This window comes from Sceloporus occidentalis, unplaced genomic scaffold (genome assembly GCF_023333645.1).
Source record: "Sceloporus occidentalis isolate IW3139 unplaced genomic scaffold, rSceOcc1.0.p SCAF_1, whole genome shotgun sequence".
In the NCBI taxonomy this organism is placed as follows: Eukaryota; Metazoa; Chordata; class Lepidosauria; order Squamata; family Phrynosomatidae; genus Sceloporus; species Sceloporus occidentalis.
In genome coordinates this window covers 282,683,177-282,700,567 of record NW_028316981.1, presented here as the reverse complement: position 1 = coordinate 282,700,567, position 17,391 = coordinate 282,683,177, and the positions used below count along the sequence as shown (strand labels likewise).

Here is a 17,391-nt window from a genome sequence, read left to right as displayed (position 1 = left end):
TAATTGCTATTTTACTTTTAGGACATAAAAATGTTCCTGAAAAAAAAATCAACAGGATCACTCTCCTGCAACCAAATAAAATTAAAATGACAATGAAGAGATTCTTTCACTTCATTATTTCATTACTTTCCAAATTTTATAAGCGCTGAAAGCCATGCTTTTCAGCAGTCATGCCAGCTAGATTTCAAGGCAAGGTAACATCAACTGCACCCCAGAATTTAATGTTTATGAAACTACTTAACTCTCTCCTATCCTGTCATGGAATGTTAATATGTTGTTCCTTGCTCAGCTGATGAAACCTCTTTGTGAATCATTTGGTTCTTTTGAGCTCAGGATCCTAACAAGGAAGGTTTTTATCCTTAATGGAAGTGACTTCAGCCTGCAAAGTGGAAGATGTCAGTTGCAATGTCTAATAGCTGATTCACCCTGTGCTATTAATACTAAAAAGTGCTTTTACATCTTGGGAGCAGTAATATTAACTAATCCAGACAGCAACCCTCTTTATTTACACATGGGAAAATTTTGATACAGAAAGGTGAAATGATTTTTCCAAAGCAGCTCAGCCCTGGACAGTGAGAAAAACACTCAACAGCTTTTTAGTCCCAATTCCACATTAGATTGGTTGTTTCATTAATACACTAAGAGAGAAAAGGTGAAATTTGGGTATAATCTCTCTTGAACAGAGCATGTCATTTTTCCTAGTCAGTACATAAGCTTATTTTTTTAAAAAAAAATTACTGCATATACTCATGTATAAGTCTAGCAATTTTATTTTAAAAAATTGATCCCAAAAACCTGAGTCGACATATCCATAGGTCAATGTAAGTACTGTACTTTAACTCTTTTTTAAAAAGTAACCATTCCCTGATGAAAAGCAAGAGCATAATCTGTCCTGGAAGCATTGACCCCCCCCCCCCAATTCTCTCATCCATCCAGCCTTTGGGATGAGCACAGTTTTGCCTAGTGGAATTTTGTAAGTTGTTTGGCATTGTTTTCCTTAGATTTTTTTGTCACATGTCTCTAAGTTTTACCCATGACTTATCCACGAGTCATATCAAAATCCATAATTTTGGCCTCAAAATCAACCCTTGATTTGTACATGAGGTCGATATATAGATGAGTATATATAGTATACTTTTTTTCTTATTAATCAATGTTGCATTGCCTGCTTTATCAATAAGCAGAGGTCATTCATTAAACAGATATGTACTTCCCTCTATCAATTACAGTGGTCCAAATAAGCCACATCAGAGTTAGGTGCTTATGGTCAACCAAGTGGAGAGATGCATTTTCAAAACAGTGCTCCTTGGACTTAAAATGTGTATGAAAGTCCATAAAATGGCACCTTTTGAAACTAGTTTCATTGTCACAGATAGTGTTTGGGAAAATAATACACACACACTCTGCACACAGTGTTCATTTCCTTATTTCAGTAGGAAGAATACCTGCCTCCAAGGGTTGTTCAAAGTCTTAGTTAATATTTGTAAAGCACTTAACGATGAAAAGCACAAAATAAATATTAAGTACTTGACAAAGAGCAAAGGCTTGGCTTTGTTCCAAGTTGTAAGTAATTCCTCTTCCTGCCAAATGAATCTAAACTAGTCAGAAACAAGACCTGTTGAGTAAGATATTCTGTCAGTATGCAGCTGGTAGAGGTGATATAGACGGAAACTATGAATGTAAAAAGGATTGGGTCAGGGAGAGGTTTCCTGCTCCTGCTTGCAAGGGCCAGTCCCAAGCATAGTGTGATTGCCAAGTTTATTTTAAGCATAGCAGAATATGCTGGTACATCACTTCTATATTGCTGGGATTTCAAAAATGGTGGCCAGAAGATAGCAGGGAAATCAGCCCAAATCTATTTCAGTTTATCTGTATTCTGTTGTGAGAGCAAATTCTTGTACTTATGAGCTGCATCCACACTGCATAAATAATCTGGTTTGATACCACTTTAACTGCCATGGCTCAATGCTGTGGAATTATGATACATTTTCTTGATAGTTTGTGGCATTGGAGCAAGAGGGTAGTAAAGACATTTTAAAATTATATTCATTACTTATTTAAATAAAATATTTTACTGTTACTTATTCTATGGAGAGTTCAGGCTTGATTTACACTCACTCATTTATTTGTCTTTTTAGCAGCCCGTGGTATCCATAGAACTCTCCTTTGCCACCACATTTAAAATGAATTGATTTTGTTCTTGTAAGCTTTCTTCACCATCCAACTTTCACAATCTTATATAGAAATTGGAAATACTGTGATATGGTCAATCCTAAATTTTGTACTGAGTGATATATCTTTACACTTTATCTAGTTTCTTCATAGCTTCCCTTCCCAGTCCAAGTTTTGTTCTGATTTCTTGACTACAATCTCCATTTTGATTAAAGACTAAGAATAGAATATATTATAGAATATACCAGCTGATTTTCTTCAAATATTCTTTGGTTTGATCCATTATACAACTCATGTTTGCAATATGTTCCATAGTTCCTCTTCCTTTTCTGAACCCAGCTTGGACATCTTGCATATATTACCATATATGTGCTATATATGGTAAAAACTTTGAGCATCATTTGGCTTGCATAAGAAATTAATGCACTAGTCCAATAATTACTGCAATCCCTCCCATCTATCAGCCATTGTTTTGTTTTCCATCTCTGTTGGCAGATTTTATTTAGATTTTTGAATGGATTATTTAAGGGATAAATAAGCATTTCACTGTCAGATTGCATTACCCCAGTGTCATGGGGCAGTGGAGGCTCCTTGGGTGGTAGGATCAGGAAAATGTAACAAGTTCAGATGTCCCATGTTTTTAATAATAGGAAAGTGGAAGAGGGGGGAATCCTAGTTAATTTTCAGAGGCACCTATATAGAAGGAAGGCCAAAAGAAGGTTTTTGTGCTTTGTCATATAGCGTTGCCCTGTCAATGAAAAGAGAAATCATGTGGCAGGCCAAGAAGAAATTATGTTGGCTATTTTTTCAGACATGGTAAATATATCTTTGAGGTAGAGAGAAATTGAAGAGAAGAGAAGAACTCACGATAGGGCCAAAGCAGAATTTATAAAAGAATGTTGCTGTTTTGTCTGATACCTCTCACTTTATTGGATATGATTCAGAAATATCATTGACCAATATAAGAAACATATTTATAACCTTTTCAGAGCCATACCATATGATAGAGTCCTGCTGGTCTAAACAAGGGATAGATTTATAACCTTTTCAGAGCCATACCATATGATAGAGTCCTGCTGGTCTTAACAAGGGATAGATTAGTTTTAGTCTTTCATGGTCTACATTAGTGATGGCGAAACTTTTAGGGACTGAGTACCCAAACTAAAAGGCCTTCCAGCAGTGGGTGTTACCCAGTGCCACAGGCAGGACTTCGGGGGGGGGCAGTACTTTTGAGGTGGGACTTCTGTCCTCTGGGGGTGGGACTTCCAGAGCAGGACTTCTTCCCCCTGACTTCCCAGGCCTTCAGCTGCCTTTCCGGAGACAGCTGAAGACCCAGGAGGGCGAGGGAGGAAGAAGAGGAACAGGCACGCACCTGATCTTTCTCTTCCCCTGCCCCCCGTGTCTTTAGCTGCCTTTCTGGAGGCAGCTGAAGGCCCAGGACAGCTGGGAAGGAGGAGGAACAGGCAAGTACCTATTCCTCTTCTTCACCATCTTCCATGTGCCACGAAAAATGGCTTCACGTGTCATCTCTGATCTACATCTTGCCGCTGTCTTTTAAAATAGTTTATCAGTGTATTTTAAATTTATAGAGTGCAACCTGTGATTGATCTAAAGTATGATTAGGACTGTCAAATGATTCTGAGCACACATTATATTTATAAACTTTAGTGTCTTAATGGATCCAAAAGGTTTTGCGTGATGTTACTGCAACAAATATACTGTGTTAGATAGTCTACAGTAAACTAGCCAGTATCTACTTTCTGCCAAAACGTGATTAGAAACATAATGGTCCATCAAGGAGCTCAGTTTGATTTGGACCCTTAGAAAGTGGTAAACATTTACAGGCTTATAAGTTTAGTTTGTGTACCCAATGATTAAAGAGGATAAGACACCAGAATATTAAACTGTAATATGTAATAACAGAATCTGAGGAATCTGTTACAGAAGAGTTGGATTGTGGGGGCCTTCTCATTCCAGATGATAGTTCCTTCCTTGAGTCATAGGAGCTGGTGGCTCATACAGTTGACAGGTTCCTCCTCAGTAAGACTTGATGGATGCCAAAGAGATATCCCTGTCCTTTGAGGCCAGGAGAAAAAAGAAGGAATAATGTTGTAGGAGACAATGTCAGCCATCTATAAAACTCCAAGCAGCTTCTGGGAGTCCTTGTTGCTCACTTCCATTCAGTCTTCTTGACTGACAGTTCTTTCCATGCTTGTGTATTTCTTTGGATTCTTGTTAATTTGGTTGGATCTTGGGCTTCTTTTAACAGAGTCTGTGGCTGAGACCTATAGACATAGGATAAAATATGTGTGCTTTTTCAATCACAAATTGTACCATTATGTGCAAGGGCTCTGGCCCATGCATATGTTTCTCCCATTACATACAAGCTTGACTCTTGCCCATCTTGGCTGATAGGATTCACAGAGGTGGATTAGTTGGATGATTCCATGCAGTTTAAATATCTCATTGTATCATTGAAGCAGGGATGGTGCCTTCTTCCCTAAAAGGGAGTACCTTCTCTTGAACAAAACTTTCCTGTACAAAGGTATTTGAGAACCACTGCCTCATTGTAAATACCCTCCCTTTTTGCAGTGTCCTATTCCAAATTTGAACTAAAGGATCACCCTTAATGGATGTGTTCCTTTAGATGCAATGTGCTTAAGAGCAAAATAGCTGGGCAGTTTAAACCATTCCTGGAGGTTCCTAGTTATCTAGATCAGTGCTGCTCAAAGTGGCGGCCAGTGGACTTATGCTGGTCCAAAAGCTATTGGTTGTTGGTCTGCAGCAAGTTGTAGTCAGTGGGAACAAATAATGGCTCCAGTCCCTGCCACATTAGGAAGGGAAAAATTAAAAGATTACTGGTCACCCACATAAGTTAGCCTGACAAGCACTGACCCATTTTAATCTGGTTTCAGAATGAGCTTTAGAACTACAATAGTCTGAAAAACTATATCAAAAAGTTACAGTGTGAAGTAAGGTATATGGTTGGAAGACAGGGAAGGCATTTGGGCAGCATTTGTCCCTACCTCTGTTTTAGATAAATAAACATGCTATTATTTTCTTTTTAAATACACTGTGTTTTTAGATTCAGTGAATTATTGTCCTATGAGAGGATATGATTTTAGGTTTTGCTAAGCTCTTGTAAACATCATTATGCACCATTTTCAAACATTACAGGAAGGTTTCCTTGCCTCAAAAGAAATATTTAATTGCCAGTGGTTACTCAAAGAAACTTAGAACACTAATTTTCATTATCAAAAAAAGTGTCAAATATTAGCATTCCTCAAAATGATTCCAGCCAGAACTTGAAAATACACTGTTACAAATAAGAATGTTACCTATAATGGTAACAATGATAGCCTCTCCTACCCCATTTGTAAAATTAATGTTAATGTATTACATTTTTTAAACTATCACCCTTTAGTCATTATTTTTCAAACATTGTAAAAATCATTAATGGGTGGGTGGTTGGGTGGGTGGATGGAGCATTTTTGCCACTTTACTATATATACATGTGTTTTTTTTAAATGAAAAAGTTGTGCTAATGTTTATAACTCTATCTCCTACCATGTTCAGTCTAAAAACAGTAGTCACCTATATGACAGATGACATCTAAATTAATCATGCTTCAGAGTGTTCCAGGGACATATTAAAATAACAGCAGAGATGCATACTATCTTTAGTAAGGATGTGGAAGTGTCTTGTCTTGCTCAGGGATACTTGGGACTGAAATAGACACATAATTTCCCCAACACCACATTTTAAAAAATGAAGAACGACATTATTTAGAGAAGGTTACCTATTTGCACAGCATGGTTCTACATTTTGTCTAAGGAAAGGGAGAAAGCACCAATACAAAACAGTTTTCCTGAGAATGAGTTCCTTCTCATTCTCTCTGACTTCTTATTATGCAGAAGGGAAAGCAGAACACTCAGGGGCTTTTATTGAGGAGATGGTTAAAATGCCTCTCTTCCAGTAATGCTCCTAAGATCAAACTAACATCCAAGTCCTCAGCAACACCACATCTGCATTTCAATAAAAAAGAAAATGGGAGAACCAGCCATGGATTTCCTCCATGATGTGATTTCTCTCTAACTCAATATTGCTCACACTCCTAAAGCACTTAAGTATTTATACCATAATCTTTAGATTATTTTGTCCAAACTCCCAAGTGTGAGAATAGAGTCAAGTCCTATGTAACATATTTGGGTGGAGTGGGGGGATCCAAATAATAATAATAATCCTAATAAATTAAAACACAGTGAACATGATCCAACCAATTTGAAGAAATTTCAGACTTCGCTAATTGTCAGTGGGATGCTTTTAAACATTTTATTGTTGAAATCAGTAGCCCAAGACTGGGACAAAACAGATTTTCTGTACCATCTATGTTAAACTAATCACTAAGGATTTTTCTGCATTGCAGTGTTTATACCGATGTTACTGTCATAGCTTACCTGAAAGAATCTTGGGTTTTTCTGGTGTGATGAGTGTGCAAAAATTTTGTGGAATACTCCTTACAAATACAAATTCCAGGATTTTCTAGGGTTGGAAGTTGATTTTTTCGTGTCTTTGAAAATAAATCCTGAATGCTTTTTCATACCTATGTAGAAGAAATACACAGTACAATCATGTACATGCAGTTACCTTTGTGATTACTCAGAAGTAAATCCCATTTGGATTCAGTAAGTAGATACAGACCTCAACTGCTATCTAACAGGTCTTGCCTAGATAACTTTGCGACTTTATTCTTTTGACTTTTTGGCATTTAATAAAATATACTACAAATGTTGTATATCATAGGTTAGTTGCCTTCCTGTGTGAAATAAAAACTAGTACTAATTCAATGGATAAAAAAGGAATGGGGATCTTTTGCTTGTCTTATTTGTCATCTTTCCTCTTATTTAGTAACATGATGCTAAATTACTGTTATGAAAGGTTGGAGAAAATAGCTACAGTCAGACATAATCCAAGAATGTGCTGTGCAAGCTTCACTCCACAGCTCTGTCAATGCCCTTTAATTCGTCTATTATTCCAAACTTGGCTGCTTGCTCTTGACTGATGACGTTTTCACTCTCTGGTGGTGAACTGTGAATGGGTTACTTATGAAAAGTGCCAGACTGGTAATCCTGGTAATATGAAGTTATTGATTCAGTCATGTACAGAATAGACAGCAATTTTGGAAGCTTAATATACTGTCCCACAAAATAACGTGAGGATGACAGATAGTTTCCGTAGTATGCTTGTATCAAGAGTATAAAACATTTTTTTTGCCTTGAGGATTGTAATGTCAGCTGGGGATCCCTGCATGGTACATGTTCACATACTTACTTTTTGGAGTTGGGCAAAAACTTCAGCCTTAACATTCCTACATAAAATAATTTGGTTATATGGGAGTTACATTTGGATGACTGTAGGAGAAGACAGCCAAAGTCTCCTTTACCCCAACCCAATCCCAATCAGTACTGTTTGTTTATATACCACTATTATTCACTGAGGGAAGAGATGGCTTCAGTGTCCCTTCTTGATGTTGCTGTCTCCGTGCCACCAGTAGTGAAATAGAAGCACCAATTAAAAATACTTGAAGATCATTGGGAAAGTGGGGTATTTGACAATGTTTGGCATTAGCCTTCATGGGGCTCCATGCTTTCCACATTCCATTGGTTGGGAACACAGTGTGAGGTTTTAGCTAACAGTTGAGTTGTTTCAAGTTTAGCAATATAGAATACTAGACTGTTGAGACCTATCTGAATCCAGTTGTCTGAATTCAGTTTTTAAGAAAACTATAAAGCCAGACTGCAGCTTCACATTTTTTTTTAGACTGTCCAGTTAGGAAGTTGCATTTACCTTGTATACTCTTCTATAAATCAACCTCATGCATATGCAGAGGGCAGGTTTTGAGGCCAAAATTATGGATTTTGTTATCGCCCATGGATAAGTGAAGAATAAACTTAGAGGCGTGTAACAAAGGATGGAAAGGACAAAGCAAAGGATAATAATGACAAAAAAATTACAAATTCCAGCAGGCATTATTGTTTGTGTTCACCCTAAAGGCTGGATGGATGAAAAAGGAACTACAGTAAATGGTTGCTGTGCAGTATGGTGGTAGATGATCAGGTGTAGGCAGGGCTAAGAAAAATATACACGTCAAAAAGAATGTAAAGGCAATAATTAAGTTACAGTATTAACTCTAATCAAGAAAAGAACTACCCCCTTCTTTGAGTAGAGTGGAGAAAAGCGAGAGCTTAGTTTGTCCCTGGAGAATCTAAAAGAAATACTAACCCCATCTATTCTTGGATCTCCTTTTTGGGGAAGCACCACAGAGCCACTATTTTCCCACCCAGACATTCAAAAAAGCCAGAAGCATTACCATGGTGGAGTGAGTAGAAGGAATTGGTGTTTCTTTGAGGCGCGTTACACACGGCCATAAGGGACGTCCTTAGGACGTCCCATTTTGAAAAGGGGCATCTCTTCCAGACGCCCCTTACCCTATTACGGACAGAGTCCGTAACAAATGGCGGCGGCTGTTCCACATGGCCGCCGCCATTTTGACACGTCGCGGCCCGGAAGTGACACTGCGAGTGCACGCTTTGGCACGTGCAGCGTATCTTCCGGGTTGCCGGAAGGAGGGCGATTTTCACGCTCCTTCTTTGCAGCATGGAGGAGTCGCACGGTTTGGATGCTGCGACTCCTCTGCGCTGCAACCGGCAGCGGCCCAAGGCCTCCCCTTTTGGGCGGTCTGTAACAGGCCGTAGGTTTTCCATTTTGCCACTCCTCTCAGAGAAGAGGTGGTTCTTTTTTTGATAAAAGTTAAGTCACAGTACTCCCATTAACCTGTGGATAAGTTTCCACAGGTTTTATGGATTTTTTTAAACTAAAATTTCTAGAGGTATACATGAGTATATATCGTACCTTGTATTTCACCATGTTTAATTACTGATTTACTGATAGGTTGCTTGTTTGGCTGTGTATGTGTGTCTGTGTGTTTTAGCCATATGGGGATTTTTGAAATTCATAAAATGCTAACATGAATAAAAACAGTTTACTACGTCTTAGTTTTGCTTTAGTTTGTTTCAAAAAATTAAAAATTTTAAAAATTGATGTATTTAAACATTATTTTCTACAGTGAGGAGCTCCGAAAAGAAGTGCGTCAGCTGAAACGTGAACTACTTGCAGCAAAGCAAAAGAGGGAAGAGAATGTCACAAAACCAAAAGAAAGTAACAATGAAGGTAAGCCATGAAATAAGGTAACATGTGTTTGTACTTGTACACCAGTGCAATGCGATAATTTTCTCAGGAAGGCAGGGTGCCAAATATCCTCAAGATATACAAAAATCTAGTCCATCGTTTGCTCATGAAAAAAACCCTTGAACATCAGCCAGTTATTATCACTTATTTAACTTTTCCTTAATAGTTTGCTGATTAAATTTATGGTAAAATACTTTTCTCTCAAAAGGTTCTAGAGATTTTGTCCCTTGCACAAAGTCTTACTGATTGCAGGCTATTTATTTTGCAGAACAGGAGCAAATGGGATCAAATGAAAATTGAGTCTTCTCCAATCTGTATAGCATTTCCTGTCTGGTTTTATGATATATCCTGGGTTGCATTTCTTTACTTCTCTTTTAAAATGGTAGCTTATTGTAACCAAAAAAAAAAAAAAAGGCACACACAAGTAATATTAAGTTGGAGGACTATAACATGTAAATTATGCTGAATGTAAGGACTATCAGTTTAATTTCTAAAATAGCCCATTGAAAAATTAGCTTGCACATTAAAGCAACGTCCAACTTTTTATTTTTCGTTTTTCATTATTTCAAGATTAGTTGTGCTTGTGATTTTATCCAGTAAGTGGCTTTATAGAATCTAGCTACTCTTCATAATAAGTTCATTATAAAGTCTAGATCAACAGTCTCAACATATTCTGGTATTTACCTTTGGTCAGGATCAATACAATATCCTGGAAGTTTGTAAATCTTTCCAGATTTCTGGTAAGTTATTTTATTTTATTTTACAAAATTAAAAAATTAAGAATATATATGCATTGAATAAAGTAACTTAAATTCCCAGGAAATACTGGGAATGTTAATAAGTTGATTTCTGAGGACTGAGGTATATTGCTAGATTATTTTACTGTAATTCACTATTAAATTAACATATCGCCCTTGCTGAAACACTAGTAAAGATCCAAATCTCTATTTGTTATATTCTTCATGTCTTTGAGCACAATTCTAGCTGGTGAAGATGGACAAGGACCAACTGAGCCAACCTTAGACCAGATTAATCCTGTGCAATATCCAACACCCTCAGTTTCGGCTGTTGGAAATTACTTAGGGTATTTTTGTCCAGACAGCCAGTGTGGTGTAGTGGTTTGGGTGTTGGACTAGGACTCTGGAGACCAGGCTTCAAATTCCTGTTCTGCCACAGAAACCCACTGGGTGACCCTAGGCAAGTCACAGTCTCTCAGTTTCAGAGGAAGGCAGTAGTAAACCCCTTCCTTATAAGTCTTGCCAAGAAACCCCCATGATAGAGTCTGCCATAAGTCAGAAACAACTCAAAGGAACACTGCAACAAACAAATTTTTGTTCATAGTTAATCTTTGTGGCTGTGTCTCTGGGCTGGGACAGGTTTGGATCTGAACTGCTGCAGCCATTGAAGTACCTCACCCCTTTATGGCTTTTATGATGGCAAATCCTAACAAGCAGAGAAGTTGTACCAGCAGACTGTTCTGATGACAGATCTGTGTTACCTAGATTTTATAGGTTAGGTTTGTGTCATTAAATTGTGATAAAGAGCAGTACTGAATTATTTTGGAATGGCTTAGAAACAGCATTATTTTCCCTCATATTGGGCTGGTTCTGATGTAGTCATCACAGCTTAATAAACTTGGATTTGGGCCATGCAGTTTCCCTTCAAACCTCTTCTCACCACCTGTACTGTTTTTATCCTGGTTAGTTTACACCAAGGTTAGATTTCAGCCTTAAAAATGTACTTCATTTTCTAAATTAAAACCTTGAGATCTGCTAAACAGAAGCAGATGCAATATGTGACATGGGGAGCTAGCTCTAGGTCATTTAGAATTAAGATAGAAGTGCCTCTGAGCACATGTCTAGTTCAAGAATTTGTGTTCAGGATCAAAACTGATGCCTTAATTGTTTCCCACACATGTCTGCTCCTGGTTTCACTCCAACTTTCTGTGCCTCAGCAATCTAGTTTAGATGGTGGGGAAACTTTCTTGTTAAGCTGTTTATAGTGAGAAATTTCAGACCAGATCATCACAAGCTCTACCAGTAGATACCAATCTATTTTCTGCTCACCCTTCCTTTAAACCCAGTTTCCTATTTACTCCTAAACCAGGAAACTGTGGTTGATTTTACTAACCAGCATATGAAACTGGAATCAAAGCATAGTATCAGTGCCTATAGCTTTTGGTATGCCCTCAGACTCTTTAGTAGAGAACAAAGTCCTCCTATAATGATGGCTGTTACAGGAGCTGGAAATCTTTAACAACTGCTTTTTCATTTGTGTCATTTTATTTTGTTTGACCACTGGGCTAAGTCTCATGCTTCAGCTGCTCCAGGATCTTCTGCTGCTTTAGCAACACAAGATATAATTTTCAAGCCTCTTTCAATCTTTCTTTTGTAATCCTGCTGCCAAACCAGGCTTTAAAAATGCATTAAAATACCTCGGGCTCTGCAGTGCCAAAAGCTTGCAAAAGTCAAACCTCATAAACCCAATTTAAACAGTAGGCTTATTCCCAATGTTATATACCATCTGTAATAAAAACAAGAAAGAGCCTTGTGGCACATTAAAGACTAACACATGTATTTTGTGTCATAAGTTTCTGAGGGCTAGAGCCATCTTTTTCAGTTGCATTGGTGATAAGCGTCCTAAGAAAAGAAAGAAGATACTTGGTCCTGCAGAATCAACATAATAGTAGTATTCACTCATAACAGTAAATTGACATTCTTCTTTGATTGTGTACAACCTCTGTGCTTGTACATATACCGTGTTCATACCCTCTTTGCTATTCCTTTAAGGTACTCTCCAGTTAAACAAATCAAGAAAGAATAGTTTATTGGGACATCCAAATATAGGATCCTGGCCTGTGGCTCCTAAATAAGCCAATATTATTAAGATGGCTTTAAAGCAGCTTTTGTTGTTGGGTTACAAATCTTGGCTTGTTTTAAAGGGGGGATCTATAATACTACGTTAGGATGTCATTTATGGGCCATTGCTACCTACTTTTTAAAATCTGTGCAAAGGAAGGAGCCAAGTGCAAAAACAGGCTGTGAGTCCCTCATGTTCATTGATCACAGTAAGCCTGAATAAATCACAATCTTGGCTTATTGTTACTTGTCAGTGTGGTCGCTCCCTATTATGTAGTTGCCTGACAGTAACAACCGAGTATCTCATGCTGTAGGGTGCCAAAAAAGAAAGGGGTGGTGGTGTTTCCAGCAATTGCAAAAGCTGTGGTGTCCACTGAGTCTAGGAGAGATGAGAAGGAATAGTTAGGTGAATGTGAGTAACACTCATGAGATTTCAGTCTCAGAAATTGAAGTAGGAGTCTGGAAAGTACTAATGTGAGTTACCTGACAAATAAAACAAGGTAGAGGAATGGCCACGTTGGAGCTGAGTAACTACAGAGCCAGGCAAAAAATGTAGGGAGTACTAGGACCAGTGAGTCTTGAGTTTGTGGCGAGCACTAGCTTTTGGTACATCAAAAGCTACTTGTTCTTCCCAGTGGTTTGTTTTTAACTGCTTTCAATTTGATTGATAATTTAATTATATTTTAACTTTTGTACAATGTGATTTTTGTAGCTACCTCTGTTTACTTTTGTAGGCCTCCTTGGGTTCCAGATTGGGAAAAAGGCAGGAGGAGGAAGAAGAAATAATGACTTGTCTTGAATGCATATTTCAACTAAGAAATGTGCACATTTCAAATTATGCAATCTGACATTCAGAGGCTTGCCCTATTTTGCCATTAAAGAACAGTAGTGAGGCCATCCTCCCCACCCACAACCCAGAGTTACCTTGAAGTAATTTCCAATTTACAGTGACCCTAAGGCAAACCTATCATGGATTTTTCTTGGCAAGATTTCTTCAGAGGGAGTTTACGTTTGCCTTCTTCTAAGGCTGAGAGGGTGTAACTTGCCCATGGTCATCCAGTGGGTTTTCATGGCCAAGTGGGGATTCGAACCCTGGTCTCCAGAGTTGTAGTCCAACACCACACTGGCTCTTCCAATCCAGAATAGTTTACCATAATAGCCTGAAAGTCCTGATTGGTTTACCATGTTCTGGATAAATTGGTTTGTTCATTTTCTTCACACCTTTTCTCTAAATTATATTGCTCAATCTTCCTCCTATTTTGTGAATTTAAATATTTAACTGAAAGTGTCATGCAGCAAACCTAAACCCTCTACACATGTAGGTTTAGGTAAATGCTAATCTGCTTTAGAAAGATAAAGTGTCAGTTCCTTTCTGGTGCATTATCAAAACAATGCCTCACTTGTGAATTGTCAAAATATAGGCTAGAAGGAGCAACCTGAGCTTTGGAAATAAAGAAAGGATTAAAAACAGTGGTTATTTGAGATAACACCTGAGGCAATATAGAAGTCACATTCAATCATTTAAAAGTTTCCAAGTTACATTTTAAGGGAGAATTACATAAATAACAGTGCCATGTTACCATATAAAGACGCCTGTCAATAGTTATTTGTATTGTGGCTTTTAAAAATGAATGTTATTATCAAACTGAAAAAAAGGATTAATTTGAAAGCTAGAAAGATAATGTATTATTATTATAGTTTAATTCTATAGTGCTGTAAATGTACACAGCGCTATACATACAAATGATCAGATGAATAAAAATAAAACCTGCCAATGGCATACAATCTACAAAATACGTATAAAACAATAGGTAATAATATAAATGCATAGGATTGTCATTGCCTACCCAGTATAGAAGATTAAGAGGCATAGTGGTTTGCATGTTGGACTACTGACTCTGGAGACCAGGGTTCAATTTCCAGCTTAGCCATGAAACCCTTGGGCAAGTCACATGCTCTCAGCCTCAGAGGAAGGCAGTGGCAAACCTCCTCTGAATAAATCTCACCCAAGAAAACCCCATGATAGGCCCACCTTAGGGTAGCCATAAGTCAAATACGAAGGCACACAACACACACACAATCCCTGATAACAAGATGATATTGGCCTAGATTTAGGAGTGGGTATCAGGTCTTGCTGCTGTCAACTAGCAGTGAGATGAAGATAATTACAGTAGGAACCTGGGTTTCAAACCCTGCTCAGTCATAAAACATATTGAGCAGAGTTATACAGTTATAAAGATTAGATCAGTCACCTTTTCTCAGCCTAATCTTTATAACTGCATTATGTTGAAGATAAAATGGGATTTTGGGTGGGGATGGAGGAGCATATAACCACGCTGGTTTCGTTTTAGAAACATAAAACTGTAATCAGTTATTCACTTTGAACATGAAGACAGTCTGTAGTTAGAAAGAGGTAATTGCAAAGCCAATTTTTCTTAGATGATCAGACTTGATGGGAAAGCATGGCGTGGAAATATTTGCAAGCATCAAATAGGTTATCAGTGATTGACTCTGGCCTTCTACTATTGTATGAAAGAGTCTTACTTGTTGTTCTGCATGCTTTTCACGGTTTTTCAGCTGTAGAAAGGTCAGACAGGTTTAAGATAGGAACTGCCTCATTCCCTATCGCTTTTAGAACTCTTTAGTAAACTGTTTTGTTGTTGATGTTATATTTATTTCTATTGCACCTTTCCCCAGTTCAGGACTTAAAGCAGTTTTCAACAAATCAAAAAACTTATTGTTAAAAATCCACACGATAACAAAAGTTAAAATGAGATTGAACAATCAAAAAATTAAAACCAGATTAAAACAAATATCATTAAAATGCACACACATAGCAGCCCAACAAACCGTTGAAACAACATGCAAGCACTCTTAAGATGTTTTTTAAAGTCCAAGTTGATTTTGTCCTACCATCATTAATGCAAAAAAGATGGAAGGTAGAAACATTTTCTCTTTTTCCTCATCACATTTATATATTAAAATATTTGTATGTCAGCTTTCTTCTAAATGAGGCAACATTTGCTGGCCACTAGTTATAAAGTTACATGGCAGACAGTAGTGTATTGGAGTATAACAGCAATGTAATTAGTTGATAAATTCAAAACAGATAGGTATTTGAGTCTTCAAATACTATCAAATACATTGGCAACTTTAGTGGTATAGTTTGCTTTTTCATGCTGTCCTGTTTTGGCACAGAATTGTTTTGGTTTTTGTGTGCTACTTTTGGAGGATCTATCAAACAGCATGACCATCTTGATTATCTTTTAACAATCTTAATAGGGTTTGTTCTTTCTAGTTATGTAGTTTTATGACTGTATATTCTTACACACCTTGTTGGCTCATTTATTCTGAGTTTTATGTATCTTGAGATCAAAACATCCTCTGATATTTACCTTGAAACTACCTGTGGCAGTAGCTTTTCCAGCAACCGTTTTCCGCGTTGTGTTACATTTCTTCCTTCTTGTAAAGAAAGACAATACCCCGAGGCCAGCAATTTCACATTCTACTTGTAAAAAAGGACTGGCATTTTTCCAAGAGCTGTCAACACTGTCCCATCAGATTACTATAGAACGGGATGTGTATGTGAGGAAACCAAGTGCTGGGAGGAAGATCCAAATCATTGTTCCATATTCATTGCCAGCATACGTGTTCATGCCACTGCTCTGTTGTCATGTTTGACCCACCTTAATCCTAGCAACAGTGGTCTTCCTATCAAATGTGTGTGTGTGCTGCATGGAAAATTGTTCACCTTTTGGTCCCTGAGACTATGAAGAGGCAGCATAAATGCTGGTCTTACTGTTTTAGAATCTCCCCAAACTCTGAGGTGACAAGGTTTAGAAAGTCCATTCCTTTTGAGTTTAGACAAGAGGAAGCAACCAACAGATCTGTCTTAGTGGTGGCATGTTTTGATATAGAACCCCGCCTAACTAGACATATAATCTTTGTTCCCAAGACCTTTTCTAGTTAGATAAGACTTTGGTTAATTGTTACACCTGTTTCTGGATTCAGCTGGTTATTGTCCTGTTCCTTTTGTTGCTCCAAAGTTGGTTTGTTTTTTTATTGCCCCTTAGGTATTATATCTTTAAATGCTGATCATAACCATCTCAAGAGTCCTTATAGTAAGCAAGATACATGGTCTTAAAACTCTTGCTTCCTAACTGAATGTGTTCAATTTCAAATGTTATATTTTATTTGTGTATGTTTATATATGTATTTAGTGTAGCTGACATCCAGTTAAGTACTTACGAGAGCCTAAGATGTTACTTTTGGGATTCACATTTACACTAATTAACGACCATTTCCATCCAGGCAGTATTCTAGTTGAAGACTGTTTTAGACACTGTAAATCAGGATGCTTGGAAATGACAATCTATAGTGATCCCCAAATTGTAGGACATATTTATAGAAGCAGTTGCAGTAAGACTCCAAGGGTTCTCTCTGGCGGCCTGTTCTCAATGTACTCCACGACCAGCTGTCTGCTACAGATGTCATTTTCCAGTGCTCCAATCTTCAGCGCCTCGGAAACTCTTCAGTTGGGACACACTGAGAAATGACAGTTGGCATGATACATGAGATGTAGCTACAGCATTAGGGCTCAGTCATCATAGGGCTAAAACACACTGCAGAAATAAACCAATTTGAGACCACTTTAACTGCCCTGGATCAGTGCTAAAGATTTCTGGGCATTGTAGTTTTTTGTGGCATCAGATCTCTCTGACAGAGAAGGCTAAATGTCTCGCAAAACTACAGTTCCAAGAATTCCCTAGCATAGAGTCACAGCAGTTAAAGCATGGATTATTTCTGCAGTGTACTTGACAGGATCCTGGCCTGTATTAATATATTGACTTTACTTAAAATATAAGACACTGTTTGCTTCTTTCTCCCTGTTTTTAAGCTCAAAACAGCCATATGAGGTGGGGAAGTGATAATGGTGGTTAGTCAAAAGTCACAAAATAGGTTTAATTTGTTCCCAGGTCTCTCCAGTGACACTCTAACCACAAAATCACACAGACTGTCATAAAAAAGTATATTCATAGAAATAATATAATAATAATAATAATAATAATAATAATAATAGATTTTATTTTTATACCGCTTTTCCGCGATGATC

At 37.6% G+C, this 17,391-nt stretch overlaps 1 protein-coding gene across 2 annotated transcripts in view; it reads left to right on the top strand.

Moving 5' to 3' along the window:
• CWC27 (CWC27 spliceosome associated cyclophilin) overlaps positions 1-17,391 on the top strand; it is a 139,995-nt gene that overhangs the window by 75,737 nt on the left and 46,867 nt on the right. For both annotated transcript variants that reach the window (XM_089495164.1, XM_089495168.1), the window contains exon 11: positions 9,299-9,402. In XM_089495164.1, coding sequence (XP_089351290.1) covers positions 9,299-9,402 — 104 coding nt within the window. The remainder of the gene's footprint in view (positions 1-9,298; positions 9,403-17,391) is intronic.